Source organism: Phalacrocorax carbo, chromosome 8, assembly GCF_963921805.1.
Source record: "Phalacrocorax carbo chromosome 8, bPhaCar2.1, whole genome shotgun sequence".
NCBI lineage: Eukaryota > Metazoa > Chordata > Aves > Suliformes > Phalacrocoracidae > Phalacrocorax > Phalacrocorax carbo.
Window position 1 is genome coordinate 2,255,945 of NC_087520.1, and position 27,548 is coordinate 2,283,492.

The following is a 27,548-nucleotide window of genomic DNA, read 5'->3' on the forward strand; positions in this document are numbered from 1 at the left end:
TTTTTGTTTTTGGGTTTGTTTTTTTTTTTAAGGACAATTTGAAAACACTTCCCTGATTAGATGAGTTAAATGAAATAACAGCCCTCACAGCAATTGTACAGTTGGCACTTGAGAAACGTATTCTGAATTTTGTTCTCAGCACATTCCACCACGAGGTCAATGCACTGCCATGGATTAACATAAAAATTTAGCTCTAATTATATCAATTGTGTGCAAAGCACAGAAGACAGAATTGTTTCCATCATCCAAATCGCACAGAAGACGTTACAACTGTTCAGACATCAAGTTTCCAACACACAGCGAAATGGAAGAACCCCAAACTAACACCGTTCCCTCCACACAGAGATGAAACCTTTTGCACCATTTAAAATAAATATGGCCCGGGAACAGGCCACATCCGAGGTCAGATGTAAACAACTTCGCCACACAGGTACGGTTGAAAACCGGCACTGAAATCGAGTTAATTTTGTGAGCAAAACTCCAGTTCTACAAATACTTTGTGCAAGACGATCCTTTCCATTTATGTTGAGTCAAGTTAAAACAAGTTATCTAGTTAGAATTAATTCTCAAACTCTTTCTTTGCATCTTTCTGAACTTGCTAACAAATTCGGCACGTACAAAGACATTTGAGTACGACTGCAGAGAGACACGTTCTCATAACCTTCGCTATAATAAATAAGTTTCCTGTCCAGAGACAGAAGTCAAGGCATCAAAACCAATTAGCAGGTTTTTCTGGCAAGTTTTACTTCTTGACGTGCATTAGCTCTGGAGAAGGTTCACTGAGGAATCCAGGTACCCTGCCAGCCCTTGAACTCATTTTCAAGTATCTTTCAGCTAAACTATACACTACAAGTTACAAAGGATTGATCAGATACTGTTCCGTGGTACTAATGCATTAAACCAAGCGTGGCTGAAAAATCTCAGTGAAGGCTATACAGCATTTATGCTCGTAAAAAAAGAGAATGTACGGAACACAGTGTTTAAATTAATAAATAAGGTTAAAATTACAGGAAACCAAGTGTTGCCACTAGCCCTTTCTAGAATGAATTTTAGAAGAGAAGTCCATTTAACTTTCAGTCCGCTGGGAAGTATGGAGGAGTTCCATCAAAAAGCTGTGCTTTTAAAAATCTCTGGATTTTCTTCTTCCTCCTTGGAATCCCTTGTGCTACTAGACGCAGGCCTGTATTCTAATCTGGGGGGGGAAAAAAAGAAAAGAAAGAAAAAAGAAAACAACTTAAAAAAAAGATTACAGAGAAAAAAGATCTTTGATATCCTGAGCCCTATTTGACATTAAAGTCTCCTAATTTTAATATCTTGCTGACTTCAGTCAGACGAATCTTACACCAGGTGTATGCTTATGTGCCCTCTTCAGTCCGAGCTGTGGCAAAAGGGCAAATGCTCTTGATGACTTTTTAGGCCAGCTGAACCAAATTGAAAGAGTTCAGCCCTTCACCAGTACTTACACGACTTTTCTGAACATAGAAAGATAGATTATAACCCACAAAGTGTCCCTATATGTTTATAAAGCAATACACTTTTACAAATGCATTCCTCATATGCACCTTTTATTCAGTCCTCAGATAAATTTGGAGCAGAAAGATGTGCGTACGAACATACACGCTTGGGAACAGAGGCCAGGATTCCAGCCAAGCTCCTACACCTTCAGCAGAGCGCTAACTCCGCTACCGAAACCAGCCCCTCCCTCTGACAATACCTAGGCAAGTCCACTTCTTTTCTCAGAACAGAGAACAGATGTGTTAAGATCAGAGGGCGACACTTACCCTTTCACCACCAACATTTGCTCAATTGTGTCCGGAAGAGGCATACCATAGCTTTCTGGCAGAAATAAAGTCAGAATTCCTGATAACACAGTCAGGCTCCCCATGAGGATGTAAGGCAGGAATCGATCATAGGCACCTAGCAGAATAATAATAAAGCAGCTAGCATCAGCTCTCAGCCTCCAATGATGCTTGCACCTAACTACAGGGCTTTAGCTGTGTAAGATTTAATGCTTTCACTAAAAACCAAACCAACCCCCCTCACAGGCTGGCATTCAAAGCATATGTTGCTTTAAAAGCTGTTTTAGGAACCCAAGACACGGGGAAATGGTATCTATACGAGCCGTCCCAATTGAGTAAGATCGCGAGTCTTCAGAGCACCTCTTTGACAGGGCATAAACCACAATGTGTCTATGTTACGAGCATTGTTCAGAGATGTTGAGACCCCATTTTTACCTGCAGTTTCACAACACACCTGGACCTGGAAACAAAGAAGTCAGCAAATCCCAGTGACCCCCAGAGGCAGGACACTGATCTGGGCAAAAAGCATCGCTTTCCACCCCCCAGCACGGGCACAGACGAGTTAACTTACCGAGGTAAACAAAGTAAGGCGAGAGGATGCTGCCCAGCCTAGAGGCCATGGAACTTGCTCCCACTCCCATGTTTCTCACTACTGTTGGGTAGAGCTCAGCCGTGTAAACATAAACCATTGAAAAGGCAGATGTGATCCCAAATTTCCCCAACATCACCAGTAGAATAGAAAGCGCACGAATATCTGAAATCAAAAGGCAGTAAGGATTTCAATAAAGCTCTGAAAATTCACCGTATCTTTTAGTTCCATTGTGTTTGTGTAACTCATGTCAAATGAATTCCAGTATCTGGAGTCTTTTTTTCTCTGTATGTGTCTACAGGCGTGGGCAACTTTTTTTTTTTTGGGGGGGGGGGGGGGGGGGGGGGGAGTGGGGGTTGTTGTTTTTAAGCAACTAGGGCTCAACATTTTCATTTCCTTGAGAATGGGGCTTCCTGCCAAGTGAAAAATAAAGAGAAGAGAGTACAAACTGCAGAGGTCCTCTCCGATTTCAGGGGCTAGATCTCTGCGATTGCAAACAATGCCAAATATCCCTTTTTAATAAGGTGAACAAAGTTAAACATTTGAAACAAGTTATTTTTTTGTTTCCTGCTCTGGTTGCTCATTAACATTCCCAGCTACAAGTCAATGTAGTTATAGGAAGCCGGGCTGACTTTAACTGGAACAGTTAGATTTGAAAATCAAGATGGACCATATCAGTGTCCAGTTGACTCAAAGGGCTGGAGGAAGAGAATGCAACACGTGTGTTACCTGTACAAACTAAGCAAGGCGCTCCTCGTGCATTCTCTTGTTTATTCTTTGATATGTAAACAAGTGCTAAGCAACAACACCCCCCATCATATTCAACATCATTACCAGTAAGAGTCCTTAACCCTCTTAATCTAACTGGCCTAAAGATACATATGGTTTGCCATCCAATACGTGTTATTTTGTCCTCCTTTCCAGCTGCCAAACATGGCAGTTCAACTACCAAAACTAATTCAGTACAAGCATTTTTGATAAGCAAAACACACAACTCCTCCCTCGAATATAACTGTTTAAACAAGCCACAAAGTGAGTCATTTACAGCTCTTTGGGATGTAAGCTCTGCAGCCTCTTGGTAACCTCCGCCTACCACATTCTAGTTGGTTTAGTCCTGGCTTTACACTTGGACCTCACCAGGGCACCTTGCCAGGGATATACATTAAAGCAAAACTGGACTACAGAGCTGGTCCCAACAGACCACAAAGCCAAAGCGTCTATCTGAACCGAGAGGTTGCGTGAGCTCCCCGTGCAGCAGCGCCGAGAACCGAGGAAGAGGGGCAGAGAGAGGGAACGAGTATCTGTACTTAGGCCCCTCAGGACACTTTTCCTCCACATCTGCCCAGTGCACAGTACTGCACTTAACCTGTCATACTTATTTGAGATCAACTAACGATTCCATACGTGAAGGCACCAGCTGAATGAAGAGAAGAACACAGCCTCCCAAGAATAACGCAGCGGCCATTGAATACCGTCGAGGGAGATTTCGAAGCAGCAACCAGGAAATAATGTAGGCTGGAACTTCAATCACTGCCGAGAGGAAGCAGTTCACGTAGACGTCTCCGTGCAAGTTAGGTGTGTCGAGAGAAAGTCCGAAATAACCAACAGAGATTATCATCCTGAAAGAAGCGGAATAACAGGATGAAACAATTTTCTCTTCTTCCTGAGGTTGCCACGAACCTCTGTCAAGCACAGAAATCACTCCGTAAAGCAAATCCAGCACCTGCCAGATTCTTCCACCTTTGAAGCATCTTAAGTGCTGACTTCAGAAAGAGCAAGGTGACAATGACACAGCGCTGATGCTTTTTAACTTTCTCTTGACTTCAAGGAATAAAACAGATTTTTAAAAAATATATATCCTACTCAGCATTAGCGCAATCAGGTAACCCCAGAGCTGGTGCTAGCCTTGCTGAGGCACAGCCTATGAGCCCACCAGGGCTGGACGGTCCTGCAGCTGTCGTGGTCATACTTCTCTTTTGATGCCATTGCATGACTTTGCAACTGCCCATCCCGCTCTCATTCAGACCTTGAAAGAAAGCTCTGGTTGTCACTTTTAGACACCTCATTTATCTCTGCTAGTCGTGCTGATGGAGCGGGGCTGACTACTTCTCATGTATGCCACCCTATTTCACGTCATCCCTGGGAGATAAGTGATAATCATTCACAATGCAGTGATAACAGCAGTTCCTATTACTAGTAGTTATAGCCTTAGCCTGAAAGTTTGGGCTACTGAATTTTACTGCTGCTGCGGCCTAGACTAGCTTTTCAGTATGTTTACCAGGGAGCTCTGGGTGGAGAACATTGTTTCTGGGTCATTACCCTCCGAGCTTTGCATATAAAGTCAGAGAGGAGGAGTATGGCACCCTGGCAGACCCAAACAATCAGGGATTTTCTCTGCTATGCCCCAAGCTGGCTGGGCAGCGTCCAAGTCACGTTTGCATGGCTTGGTGCCTGGGCTGGTCAGTGTAGCAGGGCAGAGCTTGGTGGCTGGGAATGCTGCCATCGTAACCGTGCCACTGCCAGATGAGAACTGGCTTCCACGTGATCACTGGGAACACACGACTGGCCTTGGAGACAAATCCTGCCATGCCTTGGGAGATGCTGGGAAGAGAGGGTTATACTTCACTCGTAAGTAACACGTGGCAAACAAGGAAATAACAGGCACTGGGGTCAGGATGTGTCCAGGTGCAACGGTGAGGCACAGAGCGCTCAGCACTTCATATCCTTCAGCACCTACATTATAACAGAACCCGGAGCACGACCACCACACAGCACGAAGTGGATCACTGACCAAAGATTAGCTCTTCCTCCTCCTCACTTCACATGGAAAGAGCTTTCACGGTCCAATTGCTTAAAATAAACTACCCAGTGTACCTGGGAAGGTAAGAAGTCATACAGCTGAGGGTAACGCCCCTGCTGCTGTGTGTGCCCTGCCAGCTAAAGCTATTCTTCTCCACAGCAGTTACACAGTGTTTTCCACGACGCTGAGCGATACGCCCAGCCCTGTGCTCCAAGGAGCTGCTGTTCTATACAACAAACCACGCTGGCTGGAGCTCACTTGCAGTAGCAGTTTGCCTTAGCTTATCACATCGGCAAACCTTGATGCAGTTATACATATTCTAGGAAAACTTTTGGGGTAGTTACACATCCCAGGGTGACGAGAAGCCAAACTATCTCCTCCCTGACGCACGCCCAGCAAAGAGATTAGTTTAAAGGCCTGCCACTTAAAATTAACAATGCACTCAGCAACATGTAAAGGTGATATACGGCTGTCTGCAGCCACCCTCTTTTACAGAGCTTCTGTTACAACATCTTTCAATTCATAAAGCAGAATATACCATCGGTATACTATGGGTTGAAAAACCTTGCCGTGGGTCAGCACAGGATGCTTTACATTTTGGGAAATTAAGTAAAAGGAGGTTAGAAAACCGACATGCAAGGTAAAAACAGTGGAAAAATTGCCCAAATCAAGTGAATGCTTTTCTGCAAGAGGAGGCAAGATTGTGTAAGCCGGTTGCACGTGTTCAACTCTTTCTGCCTATCATAAGGCTTCATTTGTCATGTGGTAAGAAGCCCTTCAGCATATGGAATGGATTACATACTGCCACATCACACTCTTTCTCTCAGATGCTTTGTCTTACCAGAAATGCTGTTCAAACAGGTTTTGCATGTTTTCTACAACCACACAGGCAAAATTGCCTGTGCTTAGGAACTTGCTACTGATCTACTCCAAGCAGATGAGGAGAGCAGTGTCAGCTCTCTAGCTCACTTCCAATTAAAGGTGAGAGTCAGCATTTGGACTTGGAAGTAAGACAACAGTGCATGGAAACTATACCGACATGTCCACAAAGAACCAACGTTACTTTTCTTTTCTGAGCCATCTTCTGCTTAAGTTCCTTGCTCAGTGTGTTTGTAGCACTGTGCTTGGTGATGGACACAGGAACCTCACTTAAATACTAGCCAAGTCCTTCGACCCAAAAAGCCACATCAGCTCGTACGCGCTGGCAGCTCAGCGGACTGAGCTCCAAGGCTTTGCCTCACTAAAGCACAGGAACATCGTTCAGTAAGGCAGCACACTTAGTTATCTCCAAAGCACTGAGGGACCTTCTTGGTAAGGACACTGTAGGTACATGCACTAATTAAACCTCACTTTTACAGCCTCTGGCAGGCTGTAAGCTACCCTCTCCATTTTCTCTCTTCTGAGCAATTATAGCTTGGTTGAGATTTCCAGTAAAGGAAAATGGCAACCATTTAATCAAGTTGAGCATACAGTATGGCTCCAGGTAGTGCAAAACCAGGCTGAAGATGGCAGGTGGACAGAGTAGCTAGCAGGAAAGCCTATGGAAATCTCAGATTGGGACTTCAAAGGCAGCTTTACCCCTTTAAGAGACAATACAGAAGAGATGTGAAGATTCTCCCCGTAAGTCAGGCATCGCTGCGTTCAGACCCCTGGGCAGCAGTTCTCTGACTGGGGGACAAAGCATGACTCATTCCCCTTAAAAGACTTTGTTACAGTCAGATGAGGACTCCCCAAGGACCAGTATCAGGCAGGATTCCCACGCATCACTGCCAGCTGATCTGATTCTTGCTCGGTTCAGGATACGCCCAACCGCTTCAGAAAGAAATAACAATCCAGATGTGTTTCTAGACTGTTACTGAAATGAAGAACCTACGTAGCAGAATTTTGTTGCTTCAGCAGGCAGGTCACTGGTTTTTCAGCTGTTTCTGTCTGTATCTCTTCAGAATACCTTAGTGTTCAAAGGGCAGTTTTTAATTGTTTTGCTGCTTTTGTGCTTTCAAGCTCCCGAGCCACACACTTGCTTACCAAAGAATCACTGACATAATTGTGATAGTTAGGATATTTCGGGTTTTCATTAGATCCAAAATGGTGTACGTCTGTTGCTTCTGGGAATTCAGATCTTGCAGCTGGAAAACAAAAAACCAACCATGGGAACATTAACTTCCTGCAAGCAAAACTGCTGTGAAAATAAGTGTCACCCCCCAACTTACACATCAGTATTTGGATATGCTGCAAAGGACCCTCACTTTCAACCAAACACATGTAAGCCGTAAGAGCCAACTACCTGTGAAAGTAGTTGCTCTTCCCTAATTTAAAGGCACTTAAAATTTAGGCTGAAATTTGTAATAATCCTCTCTGCCTGAGGCTCCATAAAACAACTGCTTATTGTTACTTTTATACTTGAATTATAAAGCAACAGCATTAATTTTTGATTTATGTGTCACTACTGGCAGGGCTCTTATATGCAGTTGAGAAGACTGCAGCTTGAGCGTCATGCAAATCATCGGCACCCAGACAAGAAGAGAGCAACGAGGATGATGCGACATTTTAAAACGGTATCTGTAGAAGTCTGAAAGCAAAGGGTTTATTTAGCCTAAGAGCCAGAAGACCAAGGGAGTCTTAAAAGACCAAGAATGGTCTTCAAAGACCAGCATAAAAAGTTATAAGCTGCCCTCTACATCCGCTGCAGACAAGGCAAGAAATAACAAGATTCAACTGCAGCAGGACAGATTCAGTAAATGACTCCTCATGCTGGACCTAACAATAACGTATTTAAATTGAGACTAACTGGCCAAAGAGCTGAAGAGTCCCCATCATTATCTAGTCTGGTTTTGAGACCTTCTTCTAAAGGATATAAGCAAAAAGACAATAAACTTCTCCTTTCCCCCCTGGAACTTCCCAGCTCCTCAAAATAAAACCACTTGCATATAAACAATGCAAAGATATTCATCCATGAAGCATGCAAACAAGTTTTGTGCTTGATAAGATTGTGTAAAAGGAAAGAATTTAAGGTTGGGTTTGGTTTTTTTAAAATTTAGGACTTTAATTTGACCCCTAACAAGGAGTAACAAGGGAGAGATTTTTCAAAATATGTAAAAGGTGATTTAAGAGGATGAGTTCCATTGATTAAAACTATCAACTCTGATAAAGCAACACTATACGGCTGAAACCCACAGTTTTCTAGACATGTCATATTTTTGTTATTGCAAAAGACAGGGTGTTTTCAGGATTTCTCACAGGCTAATTACTCATCAATTTAATGGTATTTTTAATAGTCTTACAGTAAGAACATTAACAAGACTTTGCTCTTACAATCTTCCACAGATATTCTTTTCTTCTGTTAGGATATTTTATATCTATCTGAATCTGTGACTCTATCAACAGTTAGAAATCTAAGCAAGGAACAAACAAGCATCATCTTAGCAGCTCAAAACTATCAAATGAAAAAAAGGTAATACTGAAATATTTTGAATTTTGCCACTTTTTGCATTGTAAGCTGTCAAAACACCTCACAGTATTTAAGCGAAGACTTCTCTTTCCACAACTAGAAGAATCACTCTTGCCTGACAGACCTCTACTATGGCAAACACAATAAACTGTATAGAAAGTTTACCTCCTCCCTTCATTTTTTAAGTCAGCGTGACCTGAGAATGTCAAATTAAATTTTAATATGTTTAAAGACTGAATGCCTTTTGGTGGCACTGTGCACTCCTCCATGGTATGTGCAAATGGTTACCAATAAAAGTAAACTACGGCTGTAGCTTCAAAATAGTGCAATTAATCACTACTATAAACTTTCTGAACTCTTACGCCTGGCCTAACACACCATCCTCTACTCTGTAATACTTTTTTCCCCCTGAAACATCAGGCTGGTCCAGCAGAAGCAGCTGGATGTATTACAGGACACAACACGCCAATAAAGACACAATAGCAACCGTTAGCTTAGCTTAATTCCTCACCAACCTCTCTTCCACACTCAGTGATGTTTCTTTGGCAAGCTAGCTGCCGGGCGCTGATTTGGGGCCCTTAACTCTTGCCCCTCAACTCAAACACGTACATTATCTCCTTGGTGTCTTGTAAACTGGATCTGAGCTAATGGGAACATGAAGTTTATGTAACCCCTGCAGTCAGGTGAAAATTCTTTCTGAGTGATGTTTTGTGCTGAAGACCTGGAGGATACAATAGCAGCCTGATGCTTGTGCATGCCAAACTTCTGTGTATTTGCATAAATCTTCAATTCTACGAAAGGCAAGTAGTTGTTCAGATTAGAAGGCTTTCACTCTGCTTGAAACCAAACCTCCCACCACACAAACTGCAGTCAGCTTTACAGCTCACAGCCCTTTCTCATAAATCACATGATCTTTCCTAAGTACTCTCCAGTTTTGCCACTATTCGTTGCCAAGAAACCAGCAAACAGGAAACAAAAAAAAAGGAGAAAAACCAAACAAACCACAAAACAAAACCAGGAACAGTAATGCTGAGAGAGTCGCAGATGATGAGAAAAAAAGACCCTGCCTTTTAGGAGCTGGATTAGCTGACAACATAATCCTTAACAGGACGGGAACAAAGAGCTATGAGAAGGGCAGGAAGGGTAAAGCAACGATTTGAAGTTAAATCTATCATCCAAACATTTCTGTCTCCCTCAGAGAGGATAATTCAGCCAACCAGGCCCTATTCGCCCTCCGCAGCTTGTTTGCCACCAGTCACCTGCTGGATCCTAACTGGTTTGGAAATCTCTGGGGTCTAAACGTTGCAGGTGGTGCTCTCCAGCTGCTTGGGCTCGAGGAATACTCCAAACAGAAGCCCAGGTTGCTTCTCCATCCACAACTCATGTTCCAACTGCATGAGGGCTAAGGGCCAGCCGGATTTCTGAGAACCTCTCTGCAGCGTAAACATGCCTCCTAAAGACTCAAGGGAGGCTGTGAGGCTTCTGCTTTGCAGCTCTTCAGCAAGCAAACAAAAGAACAGCATAAACAGACCACTGATGAAGATAAGCTTTGCACAGATTTCTTGGTCACAGCATTATTTTTCCCTGAAAAGGTAAAAAGATGGACAGGAGTTCTGCATTTAAACAGTGCCTGTTCATCGAGCTCATTTTCCTTTCAGTGTCAGAATGTTAATCTGTGGTTCTGAAAGTTGACGTGCAATGATTTATCTGTAAATAAGCAGCGGGTACTCCAGCCCACCCTGCTGAGAAGGCAGCGTTTCCCCTCGTCCTTGTTCTCCGGGGCAACACCCCTACTCTTGCCCCTGCCTTCTGCTGCTCCGTGAGCCAGCCCCATTCAGAGATGGCAAACAGATCAGTATTTCTTTCTAAGAACAGGAGGTGGAGGATTCCAGGGACAGTGACCTTAAACAGATGTTGGAGCCAGACTTTATTTTCCGTTCTCCTGCTGTAGTGCTGGCAATGGGCAAGTTTTCATGCCTACAGCATGAGAAGGGAAAAAAAAAACAAACAGGGAAAAAAGCTTGTTCTAATGAAAATCCAGGGAAAACGCTATTTATAAGAAGGTCTGGGTTTTCCCTGCATTCTTACTCTATTCCAGTAAGACCAGGATGTCTGTCCTACTATCTACAAATAAGTCTGGACAAACAGGCTTGTTTGCACCTCAGCTAGCTTCAACCTAAGTGAAGCTGTTTCAATATCAATAGCAAACACACTACAGTTTAATGGCTAACCATTTTCCGCAGTCTAGCACAGATGCCTTGCAAAGCACACGAACATACGAGGTATTTTCACGTAAATGACAAGACAATGTCGATTGTCACCCAGAACACAGTTAGGCAACTGCCCAGACACACTACAGAAGTGCCTAGAGAGGTGCCCATTCTCCTGGATTATGCAAACTGTTTGTCTGTCTGACTTTTGGAGGTGATGTTTGAATGGGTGTGGAACTGCTTCTGCTTCTTAAGGTCACCGACAACTCAGACAAAGGTGGGGGATACCTCGAGGAAACAAGAACATGTTGGAAGAAACCGATGGGGGAAGAAAAGATACTGCTCACTACTCCACCCGAACAGAGCTCAAGCTTTGATCTCCTTAACATGGAGTAGAAATTGGAGTTGAATATGGAATTGAACTAGAATGACATTCTTTCCACTGCCACTGCCCAGGATTAGTCCCGTGTTAGGTTTCTATAGAACCATATTAGACTGCGCAAGCATAAAATCTAGACAGCGCAAGAATTTAGATCACAAAGCAATAGGCATCTCAAATTCATTACCCTCCCCCCTAAACCAGAGTTTAAAAGCAAAAAGGTGGCTGTAAACCAGATCAAAAAGATGTTTGCATTAGAATGCACGCTGGCATTCCCAGGGGAATGGGACAGCATGGGCTTTGCAAATCTTAATGAAGCTGGGAAAGGGTATTCTGCTTTTCAGGAAAAGGACGATCTTTTACCCATTTGAGCAGTACACAATACACTGCAGGCATAACTCAATTCATATGTCCGGAAATTAATCACTTTACGTGGCCATTGATAGGTCCGGCAAACAACTGGACTGCTGAATGAATCTTACCTCATTAGGGTCAAGTATTACATCTGGGGCTGTAATGCCGTTAGTTTTTGCAGCCTTTCGGATGATGTCTTCTGCCTCCTGAAATCTCCCCTGGGAGATCAGCCACCGTGGAGATTCTGGAATGACCCTGCAGAAGAGGTTCAGAATAACTAGCCTGCATTTCCACCGAAAGCACTGCTGCAGGCACCAACACACGTTGTTCCAGGCACAAAGAGCTGGAAACTTGCATGTCTTGCAGACATTAAAGCAACGACAACAAATCAGATTTACAAGACCAGACTAGCATACTGAAAAAGAGCAAGCTAAAAGGCGTTTGTGCATTTTAGAAATACTAAAGAAATAAGCAATGACTCAGGAAAAAAAGAGCAACCAAAACCTTCAAAGTATGGGAAAACAGCTTAATTAAAAAGAAGTTCAGAAACGTGAATACACGAGCAGCACGCTGTACATTAAGAGGCGTATCCTTTGAGGATAACACCTATAAAATTAGTAACTGTAAATACTGTCGCATAAAGGCAAGCCAGAAGGTAGAATTCGCCTGAGCCATTCAACTTTGTGAGAAACCGGATGGAATCAGGAACCTAAATGCTAGTGTAAGTGAAGAAACACCACCACCGTGTGGACTGTTTAAACTTTGCATTCCACCTAAAAGTAGTATCCCATCAATATGGAAGAGAACACAGAACTCTCACAGATGTGCAAGTACTGTTTTGTAGCTCGTCATGTCTATGTCACCCTAGTATTGCCCAGCTTCCCAAAACAACTGGTTTCTCCTTCTGCCCTTAGTCCAGGCCTACTCTTAAAAGTTCATGGATTTCAGCTGGGGCAGAAGGATGAGTTTTGTTGCTTTTATTTTTTTCCTTCGCACATGCATCGCTTAATTTGATAGAAGCCTACAGAAAACGAAGAATAGGCTTTTCAGGCATGACTCAGATCACCTGCAAAGCTATGGACTTGCAGCTAAACGACTGGGAAGAGTAAAGGACACAATGCCCGTTCTTCACCTGCCTGTTCCTGAATTTCATCGGCAGAGGCTGGTTGGCTTGGAGTCTGAATCTTAAAAATCTGCAGACAGGACCTTCTAAAGACTGAAGTCTTTTAAACTAGTTATACTCACCACCAGAGCGGGACGCAGAGCAGCCCGGGTAAAGTAAGTGCCAGCAGCAGCATCCGCCAGTCTCTGATGAAGTAAGCGAACAGTGGCAGCAGCATGTAGCCAAATGCATAGAATATGCAAACGCCTAGCGTGCAGAACAGCACACGGATTGACTTGCCAAGGATTTCTGTGCCTGTTCGAAACAACAGAGTGAAGATTAGTATTTTAACTTAATAGCGGCCAAAAATACCTCTGATTGGCTTGGAAACGCGCTGCCCTGGGTAGTTACAGTACAGCGCGCGCTCTGCCATCCCATTTTAGAGGCACCGCGGATCTGCTTCGTGCAGTGCTCCTGCATCAACCCAGGTAAACAGAGAAGGAAGAGAACCAGGCCATACGGTATTTCTGTAGCTCAAACTAACTAATACTTCTATAATTCTATGTTCTTAGAATCTCCCATTTCACTTGAGGAGCTAAAACCACCCGACATACTACAGAACATTCACAACACTCAGCCTCAGCTTGATCCCTACAGGGTCCTCTCCAGCCGACGGAGAGAGACAAGCTTCTTTAAAGGATAATTCAGAGATGCCTAAATTAGCTTCCTGACCCGTATCACCTTCTGAAGGACTGTTTCGCTATTAGCCAAAAATCTTGCAGTCTTTTGGCGCACGCACGTGGAGGGTCACTAACAACGGCCAGGCTACCGGCAGCGGAATTAAACGCACTAACGGGCCAATGCTTCCCTTTGAAGCTCCCTGGGACCTGCAAATCAAGAGACGTTGTAAGAGCTGTAATATTCCTCATTTCCACAGAAACGGAAGAAGATTACAGAAGTTGCAGCAGGATGTCTGCAGTGAGGTTAGCTAAATGCTGTTTTCACAGCTGCGCTGCTCTTCTTTGGCCCAAAAGGGACTTCTTGCCAACATCTGAGGTCACTGTAAATAATACTAATGAGAAAAGCCCTGATTTTTTAAAAATCTCAGATTCATAAGATAAATCACATTCTCATCTGATCAAATACGGTCTTAGTTAAATTGAAAATATACCAAGCAGGAATCATTATGCCATTTCATTTTTTGCTATAGGCTGTTTTAAGGAGACTTTATAACACTTACTTGATTTTTTTTCCCCCTGTACAAGTTTTTACATCAATTGTGCATTTAGGCCCCAAAACAGACAACACAAATCCATGAAAAATCATGTCTTATCTTTCCAACTGGAAGACAGATTTTGTTTTGAATAATCAATCTCTGAGTTTTTTTGCCTTTTGAGGATGGTAAGCCACAGATTTAATTCAGATTGCACTTCTGTCAACCGGAAACTTCGAAGGAGAGCACGAGTTATCCATGCATGGTCAGGACACACTCGTAACAGTGTCGCTTGGCAAAACAAATCAACCCTAAGCCAGTAATGAAAAGGAGCAGGAAAAGCACAAGACTAAAGAACGCACACTGTGCCCAGCAGGACTTGCATACCGAGAACAAATGCTGCCACGTAGTTCGAGATCTGTCCCATGCCAACCAGCACAAAGAACACTGAAAACATCTCCCAGCTCGTAGAGAAGACCTGTATGAAGCTGAAGCCAGTCTGCATCGCCAGAGTCGCGAACAGCACGTTCTTCCTGCCAAACCTTCCATGGGCAGAAGGGAAAAAAAAAATAAATTATACAATAACATGAATGACATCTTCAGAAACAGGAAAATGAGGTTACTTTTATGCATACTTAGGGAGAGACAAAACATCTGCAAAAAGCAGGTTCAGGAAATGTGACACAGGCACAACTATTCTAAATACACCAAGAACTCCACTAGCCAAGAGAAAATAATATTCCAAGGGTTGCTAGTTAAGTTGCTTTTAGGTATGTGCTAGAACACTATTCCTTCCTTGCGGATAGAATAAGCTGGGACACAAATCATCGGCAGCAAATTATTTAAAATGCAAGAGTATTAAGTGCTCCTTCCCCTCTCAGGAGCTGTTCATGACATAGATCAGCATGGGTAAAAAAAAAAAAGAAAGAAAGGAAACTTCTGAAAGAGAAGTAAAACTCAGGTTCTAAGATGCTACGATCAGTAAGTGATGCCACACTGCAGTCTTCATTCCACTTGGTAAAAAAATGAACCAATTTAAGGGATTCTAGCAATTCTATTGATGAATTATTAATAAAAAAAAAAGAAAGAAAGAAAAGAAATTATATTAAACCCAACCCATCAAGCTGTTCGGAGAGTTAGTGCCGATGCCCTGGCCTGGGCAGCTCTGCCCCGCAAGCAGACTTTGCAGCCCGTGGCAGGACATCTGCTGAGCGCAGGGTCCCACAACTCCATTCTGACGTTAGGCTGGACCGGGAGGTCCACATCGGGTGCCACAAGCCTCAGGTAGATCACAATGCATTAAGAACAGACCGTTACTTGAACCTGCAAAATATTCTGCCAGCCTCACTGTCTCGCCTGGCCCGGCGTGCGGGGCTCGGGCTCGCTGCAGGAATTTCTCTACCAGATGGGCAGATGGCGGCAGCAAAACACTGCGCACAGCCTCGACGAAGCCGTCTCCTCGCCGGGCTGCTGGATGCTCTTGGTGTCCAGACCGTGAGCTCAGTGGCTACGAGAGCCACTGGATGAGCTGTGCTGGTGGCCTCCTTGACTGTACTTGGTGAAGACCAGGGTGACCACGCGAAGGAGCTGCAGGAGGAGACTCCCGTGATGGTGAAGGTGGGAAACTCATGGCTTCTGGCACCAGGAGAACGGCTCCCGCTGGTTGGCCACCGTGGAAGATACCCGGCACCCTCAGAGCAGCTAAGGGGCTGGGAGCTCTGTTGAACAAAGCACCCGGGCCCTGCAGCAGCACCAGGACAAGGCAGCGGGAGACTCCCCAGGGGAAAGAGGGGAAATCGCCCCTCACACGGGACAGCACCTGGAAGGCATGGAGCTCTGCCTGGGGACGGATGATGAGCCAGCCGAGCGCTTATGGGTTGGGATTAGCAGGCAGACCAACGCTAGCACTGCTGTGGGTGTCTGCTGAAGACCACCTCATCAGAAAGAAGTAAACAAGGCCTTCTTCAGACAGCCAGAGGAAGCCTTGTGTTCAAAGGCACTGACCATCGTGCCACTCCAGTACCTGCTGGAGGGACAAGACTCGGGAATTTTCTGAAGTGCGCTGATGGCTACTTCCTAACAGATGTCTGAGGAGCTGATGAGGGGAGACACTGCTGGACCCAGCGCTTGCAAACAAGGGAGAGCTGTCTGGGCACGTAAAGGTCGGCAGCAGCCACAGCCTGCGCGATGGTGAAACGCAGGATCGTGAGGGGAGGAACAAGGCAGAAAACCAGATCACAGGGAGAGCAAACACTGGGCTGTTCAGGGATCTGCTTGGAAAAATCCTGCAGCATATGGCTCTGGAGGGAAGTCCAGGGGAGCTGGTTGGTTTTCAAGGATCACTGTCTTCAAGCTCTAGACTGGTCCGACATGATGAGCAGGGAACCATGCAAAGGCTCTGAATGGATGCTACAAGATTTGTGGGATTATGTTTCAAAGAAATAGAAACTCTACAAGTAAAACAGCAAATTAGAGGACCGTGTACTGTTCTCTGGGAATCAGGAAGACAGCACAGCAAATCTCAGGGAGATAATCACAAAAATTGAGCTTTAAAATTTAAAAAAAAACACCAAACAACCAAAGCAAACCCAAACCCAAAATCAACATCACAGGAATTCGTGGTGTCTTCCATTTTTTCATGTTTGTACTGATAAACAAGCGAGCCAGCGCACTCTGGGACTAGAAATACAGCAAGGAAAAAAACAAAAGTCCCCAAACAAGAAAGCCTTGTTTCTCTGAAGCACAGCTGAAGAGCATTTGTGCTCTGCAGCTTCCACAAACACAGGTCATTGGACTTGGATATTGTATTTGATGAGGAGGAGGAGAAGCTGTGGGTGTTTATAAAAAGAGAATTTTGCATTTGATCTCAAAGGGAAAACAAGCCTCAGGGAACATTCTGAACATGGTCCAAAGTAATTAGAAGAGCATGTCATTGATCTGATTTTTCCAGATGAAAATTTATCTCCTACACCTGTTTTCTGGCATAAAAACAGGTTGCTCCAGAAGTCATCTTGCTGAAAAAAATAAGCAGATAAAGATAACACCCACTAACAATCTTTCTAACATTCTTTTCTACTTCAGATTTACTCCATCTGCTCTGTGTACATTCAGATTAGACACTTACAGAACAAAGCCATGTTAGTAAGCAGAAAGATGCGTATTGCAAGCTTCACGTACAAGAATTGCTTACAAATTGTATATACTTTACTTGTCTGAGAGCTGTCCTGATATGAAAGATCCAAACAGGACGCCCACAAAGAACAGGGAGGTGCTCAGGGGTCCCTTCCAGTCGTTGTCACATACGAGATTCCACTGTGGGGAGAAAGAATGTGAAAGTCTTGTAAGAAACAGGATTTCCCCTCCCTCCTCCTGAACGCCTTGGCTGAGCCCAGATGAAAGCGTACCCTTTGCACAGAAAACCGCCACTACAGAAATTAACTACTGAACTACGGCACAGATGCAGCTCCACGAAAATAAGGGGATGGGATGCTGGGCAGCAGAGGGGAAGGGCCTCTGCGCCACCTCGGGAGCGATCTGGCTGAGGCCCCAGCGCTACTGCCAGGTGTGACCCGTGCGGCTTTCTTTACCCAGTCAATGGCTGTGGTATTTCCCCTACACGTATCTGAGTGACGGTAACTTAATAATTTCATCACGTGCTCGGTTCAGCTCCCTTTCAAAGGCTCTGCAGCCCCTTAAACTCCTGCAATTCCGCTAGTTTTGGAAGGAGTGAGAATAGACCCCAAATTTGATTTCCCTGCACATGGTAAAGTTTGCCATTAAAAATTCACATTTCTAATTTAAGAGAAATTGAACTATACAAATGAGAATATAGGGAAAAAAAAACCTTCCTTCTTCATTACATTTTAATACAGTTTTGAGAGACCGGAGACTCTTCACTGCTCACTGGGAACCCAACTAACGTAAATTATAATCTTTGGAATACAAATTGAAACATAGGCCAAACAAACCAAGATTTCCAAAATGAAAACAAAAAAGACGACGAAAACAAGGTATTTATTAAATGGAGACTGCAATAGTTTCCAATCTCCTGCCCCCTTCAGTCTGACGTTTTTGAAACGCACTCCTGTTATTTTTGTATCTACACCAAAAGCTGTTATTGAAAGAGTCTTGATTTTATTTTGATTATCTGGGGGAAAGAGAGTGTGTAAATATTAGAAGAAAGGACAAAACCCAGCAGGGAGACCTCATCCCCTACCTCACCGCTGTGCTGCGACTGGAGGGGTTCCCAGAGCTCTCCCCATCCCGCCCCGCTCCCCCGCAGCCTGCTGGCAGAGGGCAGGGGGTGCTGCAGCCCCACAGGAGAGGAATTTGGAGGCGACCGATGCTTCTGATGTGAGGCCAAACCCTCCTGAGCTTAGTTATTCAAACAGCTCCCACAGGGCCCCTTTTGATGTTTTAGGGATGGAAACTTTTAGGTTTTAATCTGTATTAAAAAGGTTGAAAACAAAATATTCAACCTGGCCCCAATAATGAATCCCCCTTGCTCCCCAATTACAAATAATTAAGTGTAGTGTTTTCCTCTTGGTTTTTTTGGTTTTAATTTGTACTTGGACACTGTGTAAGACCTGTCCCTGCAGCTGCTGCGTGTCCCAGCTCCGCCATCCACCTCGGCTGTGGTCCCACACACGGAGACGCCAGCGTTTTGCTTTGTTTGCCAGCTCTGTCTCCTCAGCGCTAAGCCTTTGACTCCAGGAATCTCACGGCCCTCAGTCTATTAACAGCTTACACTATAACTACACCCTAGTGTACGTTTTAAGGCTGCGGGATCACTAAAAACCATGTATTGAAATTAGCAACTCCGGCAAGCACCTTCCGCTCCCAGATCCCCGGGGCAAAACTCAGCTGAACCCTGGCTTGTTTCATGGAAGAGCATCCAGTTTTGAATTAGAACTGGAAGTTTTTCTAGTGACGAATGATGCCCATTCATACAGGCTGAACTCCCATCAGCATTTGTGTAACTTTAGCTGCCAACACTTAGACTATCTTATGAATTCCTCTCATCATTATTATATTTTTAAGGTCATGGGAGCAAACAAAATGCACCTTTTCCCAAGGTGTAACTGTATTCAAGTCATTTCTTAACCTCTCCTTTGACAAACCCGATCATGGTTTTGCATCTGAAGAACCTCTCCTTGTATCAGACTTCATAGTCCTCAACGTTATTCTTGCACTTACTCACCAAAGCCTCCCAGCCTCACACCACCTGAGGCACAGACACCAGCACTCAACGCAGTGCTCCAGCAAATCCTCCCAACACCGGCAATTATGCATCGTTACAGAAGCTTCCTTCAGAATCATGGCTTTCTAATGTGCTAACAAATTTAGACCACCCATGGAAGGGATTCAACTTACTACAGTTATCAATATCATCTGGATTAAAAACTGTAACGAACATTCATAATTAAATCCATATTTATTCAACAGAAGCTGTACTTCGTTATAGATGAAAGAAAGTTTGAGCAATTCCGTGAGAACCACAGAGGCAAATCCAGCCAGGAAGCTTCAGCAAAATGTATCTGGCACCTTGGAAATATGCAGCAAATGACTGTTATCAAATCGATACAGGCCAACGCTTTCGGTGGTTATCATAGGCCTTCACACAATGACACTTACCAGGACAACAAATGCCACTCCCGGTACAAATCCTGCATTAACAACGACTCGCCTGCTCACAAAGCATCGTCTTTGTATCAGCTACCGGAGCCAGACGTCTCCAATAACAGAATCTAACCAGCCAAACATTTGGCTCGGTGACTTATAGTCTGTCATTACTAAGTCAGTCATTATCTTCCAGCTGATCACCCTGTGCCTGTTAGTTGTCTCCTTTCATCTGTCTTACACGCTGTACTTTGGCACAAGGCTGCACAACACTTGGCTTTCCAGACAACTGGCACGCTTGTGCCCAGTAACACACAGTTTCTTCAGATGTCTGAGGTAGAGACATTGCTTGGAAAAGTTCAGGGTATTAAAATGTTTTGCACTGTTCTGCCAAAAGCGTTGGCAGGTAGAAACATATCGGTCCTTTAAATGTGGCAATGAATACCACCTTATTTTTCTGTCTGCTCTACTAAAGCAATGGTAGGAGCTGTTATGCTGAAGATCACTTGAACCAGGCACCAAAGTGAACTTCAATATCAAATTTCCAAGGGAAAACTACCTCGGTTGTGCAACACCAGTTATTTACAGACTCCACAGATGCGCAAAAATCAAATCAAAGGGATTTTAAGGTCTGTTACCCCTTGCCCCAGTAAATGAATGCTGAAGTCTTCAACTTTTTAATGACTCACCAACAAGGTCTACTATACAGGCTGTTAGTCAAGGTGACATCGGTTTTCCAGAACTACCAGACCCTTCCCCTAGCTGAGCGCTGCCCCAGAAGTCACCGAAGCATCGCTGTTAGAAGACCAGCATCGCAAAGACAGAGTGCCCCGGGAGTAGTTATTGATTGAATTCTGCTGCTGGTCATGCTGTTGGGACACAGTATACCGTGACCCAGTGCTCTAAAATCATGTGTTATTTTCAATTCTCAGTATCCTTTGAGTTAGCCTGCTAGCTGAGATGGCCTTTGCCCTAGGGAATGAGATAAGGTTAACCTCAGCAAGGCATCGGGGCTCCGAACAGGATAAAACCATTTCAGTTTTGTTTCAAACAGCAGCTGCTGATGTTGCGAAGCATTGAGCTCCTAAACGCTGGTACCCAATGCTCAAGGCATGGCACAGAGAATTCTCACTCAATTTTATTATAAATTTAGAAGAAGACACCCTTCTGTTGGAGTTTAAGCTTCTCTTCTTACTCTGACAGCCGCAGATACTTTAGGCTGTAGCTACTTCCCGAACAGTTCATCAGGCTGGGGGGATGTCTTTAGCAGCAGCCTCACACCTAATAGCAATAATTACTTATGCATCAGAGGCAAGTCCTGTGGTGAGATACACACCTCCACTATGGATTCCTGGCTGATACCAGCCACTGGTGAGGATGGGTGGGAAGAGGGGATGAGGAAAAGAGGACAGGCAATGGAGACAGCCAGAAAATGCAGACAGCGTGGGGGAGGAAGTGGGGGGACAACACAAGGGAGAGGGACTGAAGCAGTTGCTTCTTGAGCACAGGTTTGAGGCCAGGCTACGAAACAGTCCTACGTATTTACAGTCATCACTTAAGTGTCTCTTTAGGAGAGCGCTTCCAAGTTCTGCTTTATCTCTTACGTGGGGAGTCAGCTACCTGGAACCACATCTCCAAATCCCTTGCTATAAGGCAAGCCCAGTTACAAAACTAAGAATAAAAACCCTAAATTACTCCCTCAGATCTCCTGCCTCCCCTGCCCCCCCAAAACACAAGACCCTCCCCAGCCACATTTTATTAACTTCCAGCCTTTTATCACAATACAACCTGAACAAGTATTATTGCAGGTTTAGCAGGAATTACACTAAACAGAGTATGTAGAAGTGTGTCAGTCTTGCTGGACTGGCATTTGCTGCATTGTCTCTTACGCCTTTCCAATATTAAACGGAACATTAATATAACACCTCTATATAAAAAGAAAACTACCCTACAATTTTCACGCAAAACCCAATCACAATGAAATTCAGACTCCAAGGTGAGCTATTCCAATCCTTTAAACTGCAAACTGTGGAACAATTTTCAAAGCATAAAACGACGGTGTCAAACTAAAACTGAGAGGCAAGTTTAGGCAGAGAGGATGCCTTAAGTCCAGCTGGAGGTACTGCCATACCACAGGTAAAAATATTGTTCCTCTAAGTTCTCGAGGCACTTCAAAACATTAAGGGGTAAAGACTAGTCTTGCAAGCCCCGGCTCTGCATCCATTGCACTTGCAGAACAGCACTTGCCTCGAAAGGAGAGCTGGCGCTTCATGAATCACTTAGCAGTAATTCCTGCAATGGCTCTCATCCAGACACTGATGCAGATCCCTTATCTTGCTTCACTTTCACTGCCACTATATCACCTTGTAAGAATGACAAACCAGGAAATAACAAAATTCTAGCTGCTGACAACAAGATGCCTGTCCTATTTAAGCATAAAATTTGCCCCATATTTTCAATGCATCGTAACACGGAAATTGCGAGTCTAATTATAGGGGAGCGCTTCAAAACATCGAAGTTCTTGCGATACGGCGTCACGGCAAACAAGTACGTACCACCACCAAATATACACCGCTCCCAAATATGTTTGGAAAGTTACAGAAGTAGTTGCAAGGCCACCAACCCTATAATTTAGGACCTCAGTTGAAAAAAAGTGTGTTTCTCAGATTACAGAGAACTGTTCCACTGCAGGAGCACTCGCACTTTCCTAACACCATTACTAGAACCCTAAAAAAACCCCAACTATGACAAATATAAAACCTTTGAGAACCTTACTCACTTACACCCCTGGTATATAAGGAAAAGCCTTATAGGAAAAGGAATTTTTACAGCTACAATATATCATGTCCTCCCACTCCTTTATTTCTTTTTCTTTTTAAACTGTTTTCTTTTGCTGAGAATAACAGGCGTGACTGAAAAATGAAGCAGGGTAGTCCCACGTGCTAATATTTTCCTTTTAAAATCAACATGTTAACAAGAATTTTTGCAGCTAATCCAATATCCTGTACTCTCCTACAAGAAGAGGCAGGTTCTTCAGAAAAATCTTGCAGTCTCACAACTGAGTATTTATGACCTTCAGTTCAGAATCTGGGCTTCTTTTATACCCATATAAATATTCTCTGCTTGAGAGCCGAGTGTTACTAAATACCCGTTCCTCTGAAAATAACGTTTGCATATTCCAAATACTTAGAAGTTCTAGATGTTACATTAAAGCTTATTATCTAAATGTAAACAGAAGTCTGCGGCTGAGCAGAATATATATATTTTGTAATTTCTCCCCTTGTAGTTGTTTCAGATTTTTACAGAAGTAAAACTTGCATAGAATAGGAAGGAAAGCACCAAATGTTTTATAATTCCAGTTCAGAAACTTAACTCTCCCCCATACATCCCGTTTTTGAGATGGCTGGAGAAAAAGGACACAGGGCACTAACATCAGAAACGGAGAAAAATGAGCTGAGTTTTAATCTAAAAGTAAAGCCAGCATAATGGGAACGTTGCCCTATCATTAATTCCCCACAGTACCTCCGAAAGAGCATTGTTTCCGTTTTAACAATACCAACTGCAGGCCTGTGATTCTTTAATAATACTAACCCTATTTTATGCTGCAAGGCTGACGGTTGGACTTGATGATCTTAGAGGTCTCTCCAACCTTAATGATTCTAAATGTCTGTACTTGTACAATTCTGAAGAGTCCTGCGTTACGTGCTTCTTAAATCACACCTTGAAAACCTCAGCATTTTAGAAGTACTTTCGTGCATCTGTCAGACATCTGTATTTACTTATTGAATGAAAACTAGACTTACTTTTTTTCCTTCTTCTGACAAGACTATTCATACTAAGATTTTGTACCTGCAAATCACCTAAAGGTCTTTCCATAACTTTATCAGCTCCTGGGGCTGAGAAGCTGTCAGTAAGAACTCCAGCCAGCAAAACAAGCAGGTATTAACCTACAGCAAGAAAGAGGATGCACCTATTTTAAAAGGTGAGAAATAATGGAGGTGACTAACGTTAGTGAAGAGTTTGGCGAGAGCAGAACCTGGATGACACAGGCTTGATTTACACTTCAGCTCCTGGCTCCACTCCTAGGAAAGCCTGGGGAAATGACAATGTCTAATGTGAGCCTGTGTTTTTATTTTGGTAAAGCAAAACAATACATCCCTCCGCCTTCCAATGAAGGGCGAACATCAAAGCCTCTAGTTCGACAGCTGTACCACAGCACCCATTTGTGCCATTCCAGATGTCACCACTGGAGTCTTCACTTGTGTCCTGAAGATCTGGCATAACCCTCTGATCTTCAGGGACAGGGGTCTGACAGTGCGGCAGGGCACTTGAATCCCTGGCGTGCAGGGAATGGAAACCTCCGGGCCGTCGTACCTGCCCAGAACTTTCTCTCCCGGCACGTCCTTACAGGTCGGAGCTCCAGCCCTGCGCTGAGCCTCAGGGCACCTGGCAATTCCCACCACGCGCATCCATCCTCCCCAAAACCAAACAGTCCTTGAAGCTTGTTAAGAGCACAACAGGCGTAGAACACACAGCTCTGGAAGACGCTGCCTGCACTGAGCCGATTTCAGATTGATGAACAATGCAACACATTTTTAGAAGTTGAGGATGAATCTGCATATACAAAATTTGGTGCCTATTTACGTGTTGGTATGCAAGAATTACTCCCGTATGGACTTAAATGTTTTGACTGCTGTATCATCTTCTCATTATATCATATTTCTAGTCCACCCATGCTCTTAACTCCACTGCTCAACTCTATTCCCAGTTATTTAATAAAGCCCCAAAACAGACATGACTGGCAGAAGTCAGCCTTTTCCCTTAATTTCCCCACTTCTATTCCGTTTACTACCACATATGAATCTTTATTACTCCTACATTCTTTCTTTATGGGACTTACGGAGGAATAAGAATGACACAGATGGCTTCTTGAGCCAAAGCAAAGCTTTTCTTGTCCCCCGAGCTCCAGCGTGTCAAAAAGTAAAAGACAGAAAGGGATTTTGTTACACAGGAGCTGGTAAAATACTACAGACTGGCTAATAACAGCCTTCTGTTGTTAGTCTGTGTGAGAAAAGGAAGTCTCTCTTCAAATGAGAGGGAACTGAATGTTTTAAGTCTCCCGTGAAAAGCAGAACCATAAACGAGGACTTTCTCTAGAGCCATGAGAGAGTCAGCAAAAAGCTTTCTTAAAAAAAATTCTCCCCTTCCCCCTCCCACTGTCGGCTACGGAAAACTGGGACAAAGGTCCTCATGATTATTCAACAAGTTAGAGATATGCAACCAAACACAAGATTAGTGAATCATAAAAGCAGCAGCACCCAGCCAAGAAATTAAACACCTTTAACACCGAAAACCAGCAAGTATGCGAAAGGCCACAGCTCTTGCAAAATGCCCTCAGAAGCGTTAATATTACAGGGAGAAAAAAATACTGCCTCAGTGCATGACGTCTGGGCAGCCAAACATTACCTCCCACAGACACAAAACATCTGCCAAACCACACACGCCACAGGCCAGGGCTGCCGGGGAGCCTCAGCAAAACGTCGGCAGCTCCTGTTTCTTATACATTATAAGACTCCTTGATGATTCTCTGGTAGCTCAAGGCATTTTAATTTGCCATTTAATTTACCATTATGGTAAGGCACTCGGGACAAAACCTGTACGTTCACCTGTGAACGGGACTGCCCCGAGATGCCCATCGCCTCACACTGCCCTAAGAGCCTTTCGCGACAGCGCATTTCAGCAACAACCAGGGTCTAGAAATTCAGAGCAGCTTTCCTCCCCAGGAAGACAGCGGTTCTTTAGAAACAGGAGAGGCAATGCCTTGTGCCGCTCGTCAGCATCACTCAAACCCCTGCTGCATGTTCAAGGGAAGTTTCCAACAACTCCAGCATCATCATTTCCATCCTCCCTGTGCTGGCATGGCCCTTCTCCCATGCTCCCTTCCTCACCCCAGTCCTCCCGAGGAAGATTTCTGTGCTCAGATCAGCTTATGGTCATTAAGTACTCACACCCATCACCATCCAAACACCCATCACAACCCATTTTGCAAAGAAAGGAATGAAGGCAAATACAGTTCCAGCTCTGTAAAACTCGACCACAGGCACAAACAGGCAATGGGAGCATCCAAGTAGTTTGTAAGCCTTCTGAAAAAAACCTATACGTGTTTTGAAATTCGAGTATTCCTCAAAAATCCACTTCCTCCTATCTTAAGTCAGCCAGCGCATGTGGGTCTGTACAGCTTCCACCTGAAACAAGAGGGACAATCAGCACAGCTTCAACTTCAGCTGGTTGCCCTGATCACAACTCCAGGGGTGTCTTTGAGCAGCCAGGAACCTGCCCGAACCCGGCAGGTGAGTGGGGAGACCCAGGTGGTGGGCACGACCCGGGCAGAGGCATCATGGGCACAAACTTCAGAGTCCTCTTTGACACAGCATCAAAGCAGGGCTTCCTACCTGCTGCACCCTGCACAACTCGGGGTGACTTATACTGCCTCAGGGTGACTTCTACTCCCCAACTTTTTTTTTTTTTTAAGGAACCAAAAAAACCCCTTTTGGTCTTCTGAGCAACAGGAGGCATCTCCGGACCACCGAGCACGCTGACCCCATCGTCACCGTGCTGACCCTTGCTCCGAGCCCCTCTGCCGCTCCCAGACGAAGCCGTCTCCGTACACGTGCCGTGCTGCCTAAGGAAAGGCGCTGCGTGAGACCGCTTTCGCGAGTGGAAGCAAACAAAAGATCTCAAAATAAACACAGCCAGACGGATTTTACAACAGGTGGATGCCCAGGCAGGGACCCCAGGCCACGGGGAGAGGTGCAGGAGAAACCGGGGCTACGATAACCGTGAGCTTTTCCCCCGCGCCTCCTGCTGCGGGCGGGACCCGCTCCCGCCGCCCCCCGCCGCCCCCCGCACCTCGGTGACGATGGTGGAGCGGTAGACATCGCGGCTGTACTCCCAGCCGTCCAGGCACGGCTCCAGCTCCACCGAGCCCAGCTCCACGTCGGAGCCGGGCCGCAGCCCCAGCGCCGAGAAGTTGGCGAGGGCGGCCAGGCGGTAGCGGCGGCAGCGGCTCGGCGCCGCCCGCCCGTCCCGCAGCTCCAGCGGGATGCTGGCGTTGCGCCACTCGCCGCTCAGGTTGGCCCCGCGGGGCACGGCGCACCGGTGCTCGGGGGTGCCGGCCAGGAAGACGATGGAGAGGCCGTTGAAGCCGTTGGGGACGATGCTGGCGCTGAGGAGGAAGAAGACGAGGCGCTGGAAGCGGCCCCACTCGCCCAGGAAGGCGGTCACCTCCTCGTAGTCGCGCATGGCGGGGCCGAGCTGCGGCCGCCGCTACCTGCGGGCCGGTCTGGCGCGGGCAGGAAGCGGCCGCCCCGCGCCGCCCCGCAGCCCGCCGAGCGCCTCGCCATGGGCCGGGCCTGGCCGGCGGGGGAGCGGCCGGGGGTGGGGTTTGCAGGCGGAGGGCCCTCAGGTGGGGCCGGCCGCCGCCGGGGATCCACCGCCGCCGCTGCCACCTCGGCCCGGCCCGGCGGCTCCCGGCGTGCCCCTCGCCCGCCCTCCCGGGAGGCGCGGCCCCAGAGGCGCGGCCGGGCCTGGCGCTCGGAGCCCCGCCGCCACCGCGGGGAGGGGGGCCGCCTGGGCCGAGCCGGGCGGGCCTTCTGAGGCCTGAGGGAGGGCCCAGGCCCGGCTTCGGCTGCCGCCCTGGGCTTGGGCTCGCAGCGGCGGCTGGCGGAGGCGACCCCGCTGTGGCGGAAGGCGCCAGGCAGCGCCCAGAGGCCCGCGGCCACAGAGGCCTGCGGGCGGGAGCTCTGCCTGCCCCACGCGGCGCTCCCTCCCCAGGCCCGGCTGGCCGGCACGTCCCCTGCCCGCTGGTGACTCCTTGTCCGGAGCAGCCCATTAATCCAAGCGTCAGGTCCCTTATTTACTGCCCGAAGGGTTCAGAAACCAGGCCTGAGCTGAACTGAATCATTAATCAGCTGCCCCCCACACGCAGGATGTAGCCACATGTTGCAACACGCACAGGGATCTTCCATAGGGCCTT

The 27,548-nt window shown here is 45.7% G+C and overlaps 1 protein-coding gene across 1 annotated transcript; it reads right to left on the reverse strand.

Moving 5' to 3' along the window:
- Positions 1-27,049, reverse strand: LOC104045021 (organic cation/carnitine transporter 2). Its single transcript, XM_064458278.1, has 10 exons — positions 26,423-27,049; positions 17,103-17,206; positions 14,282-14,436; positions 12,825-12,996; positions 11,708-11,834; positions 7,214-7,314; positions 3,793-4,007; positions 2,371-2,553; positions 1,782-1,917; positions 1-1,192 (listed from the first exon to the last, which is right to left on the reverse strand). The coding sequence occupies exons 1-10, from the start codon at positions 26,813-26,815 to the stop codon at positions 1,105-1,107; spliced, it is 1,674 nt and encodes a 557-aa protein (XP_064314348.1). The 5' UTR covers positions 26,816-27,049; the 3' UTR covers positions 1-1,104.
- Positions 27,050-27,548: the final 499 nt, after the last annotated feature.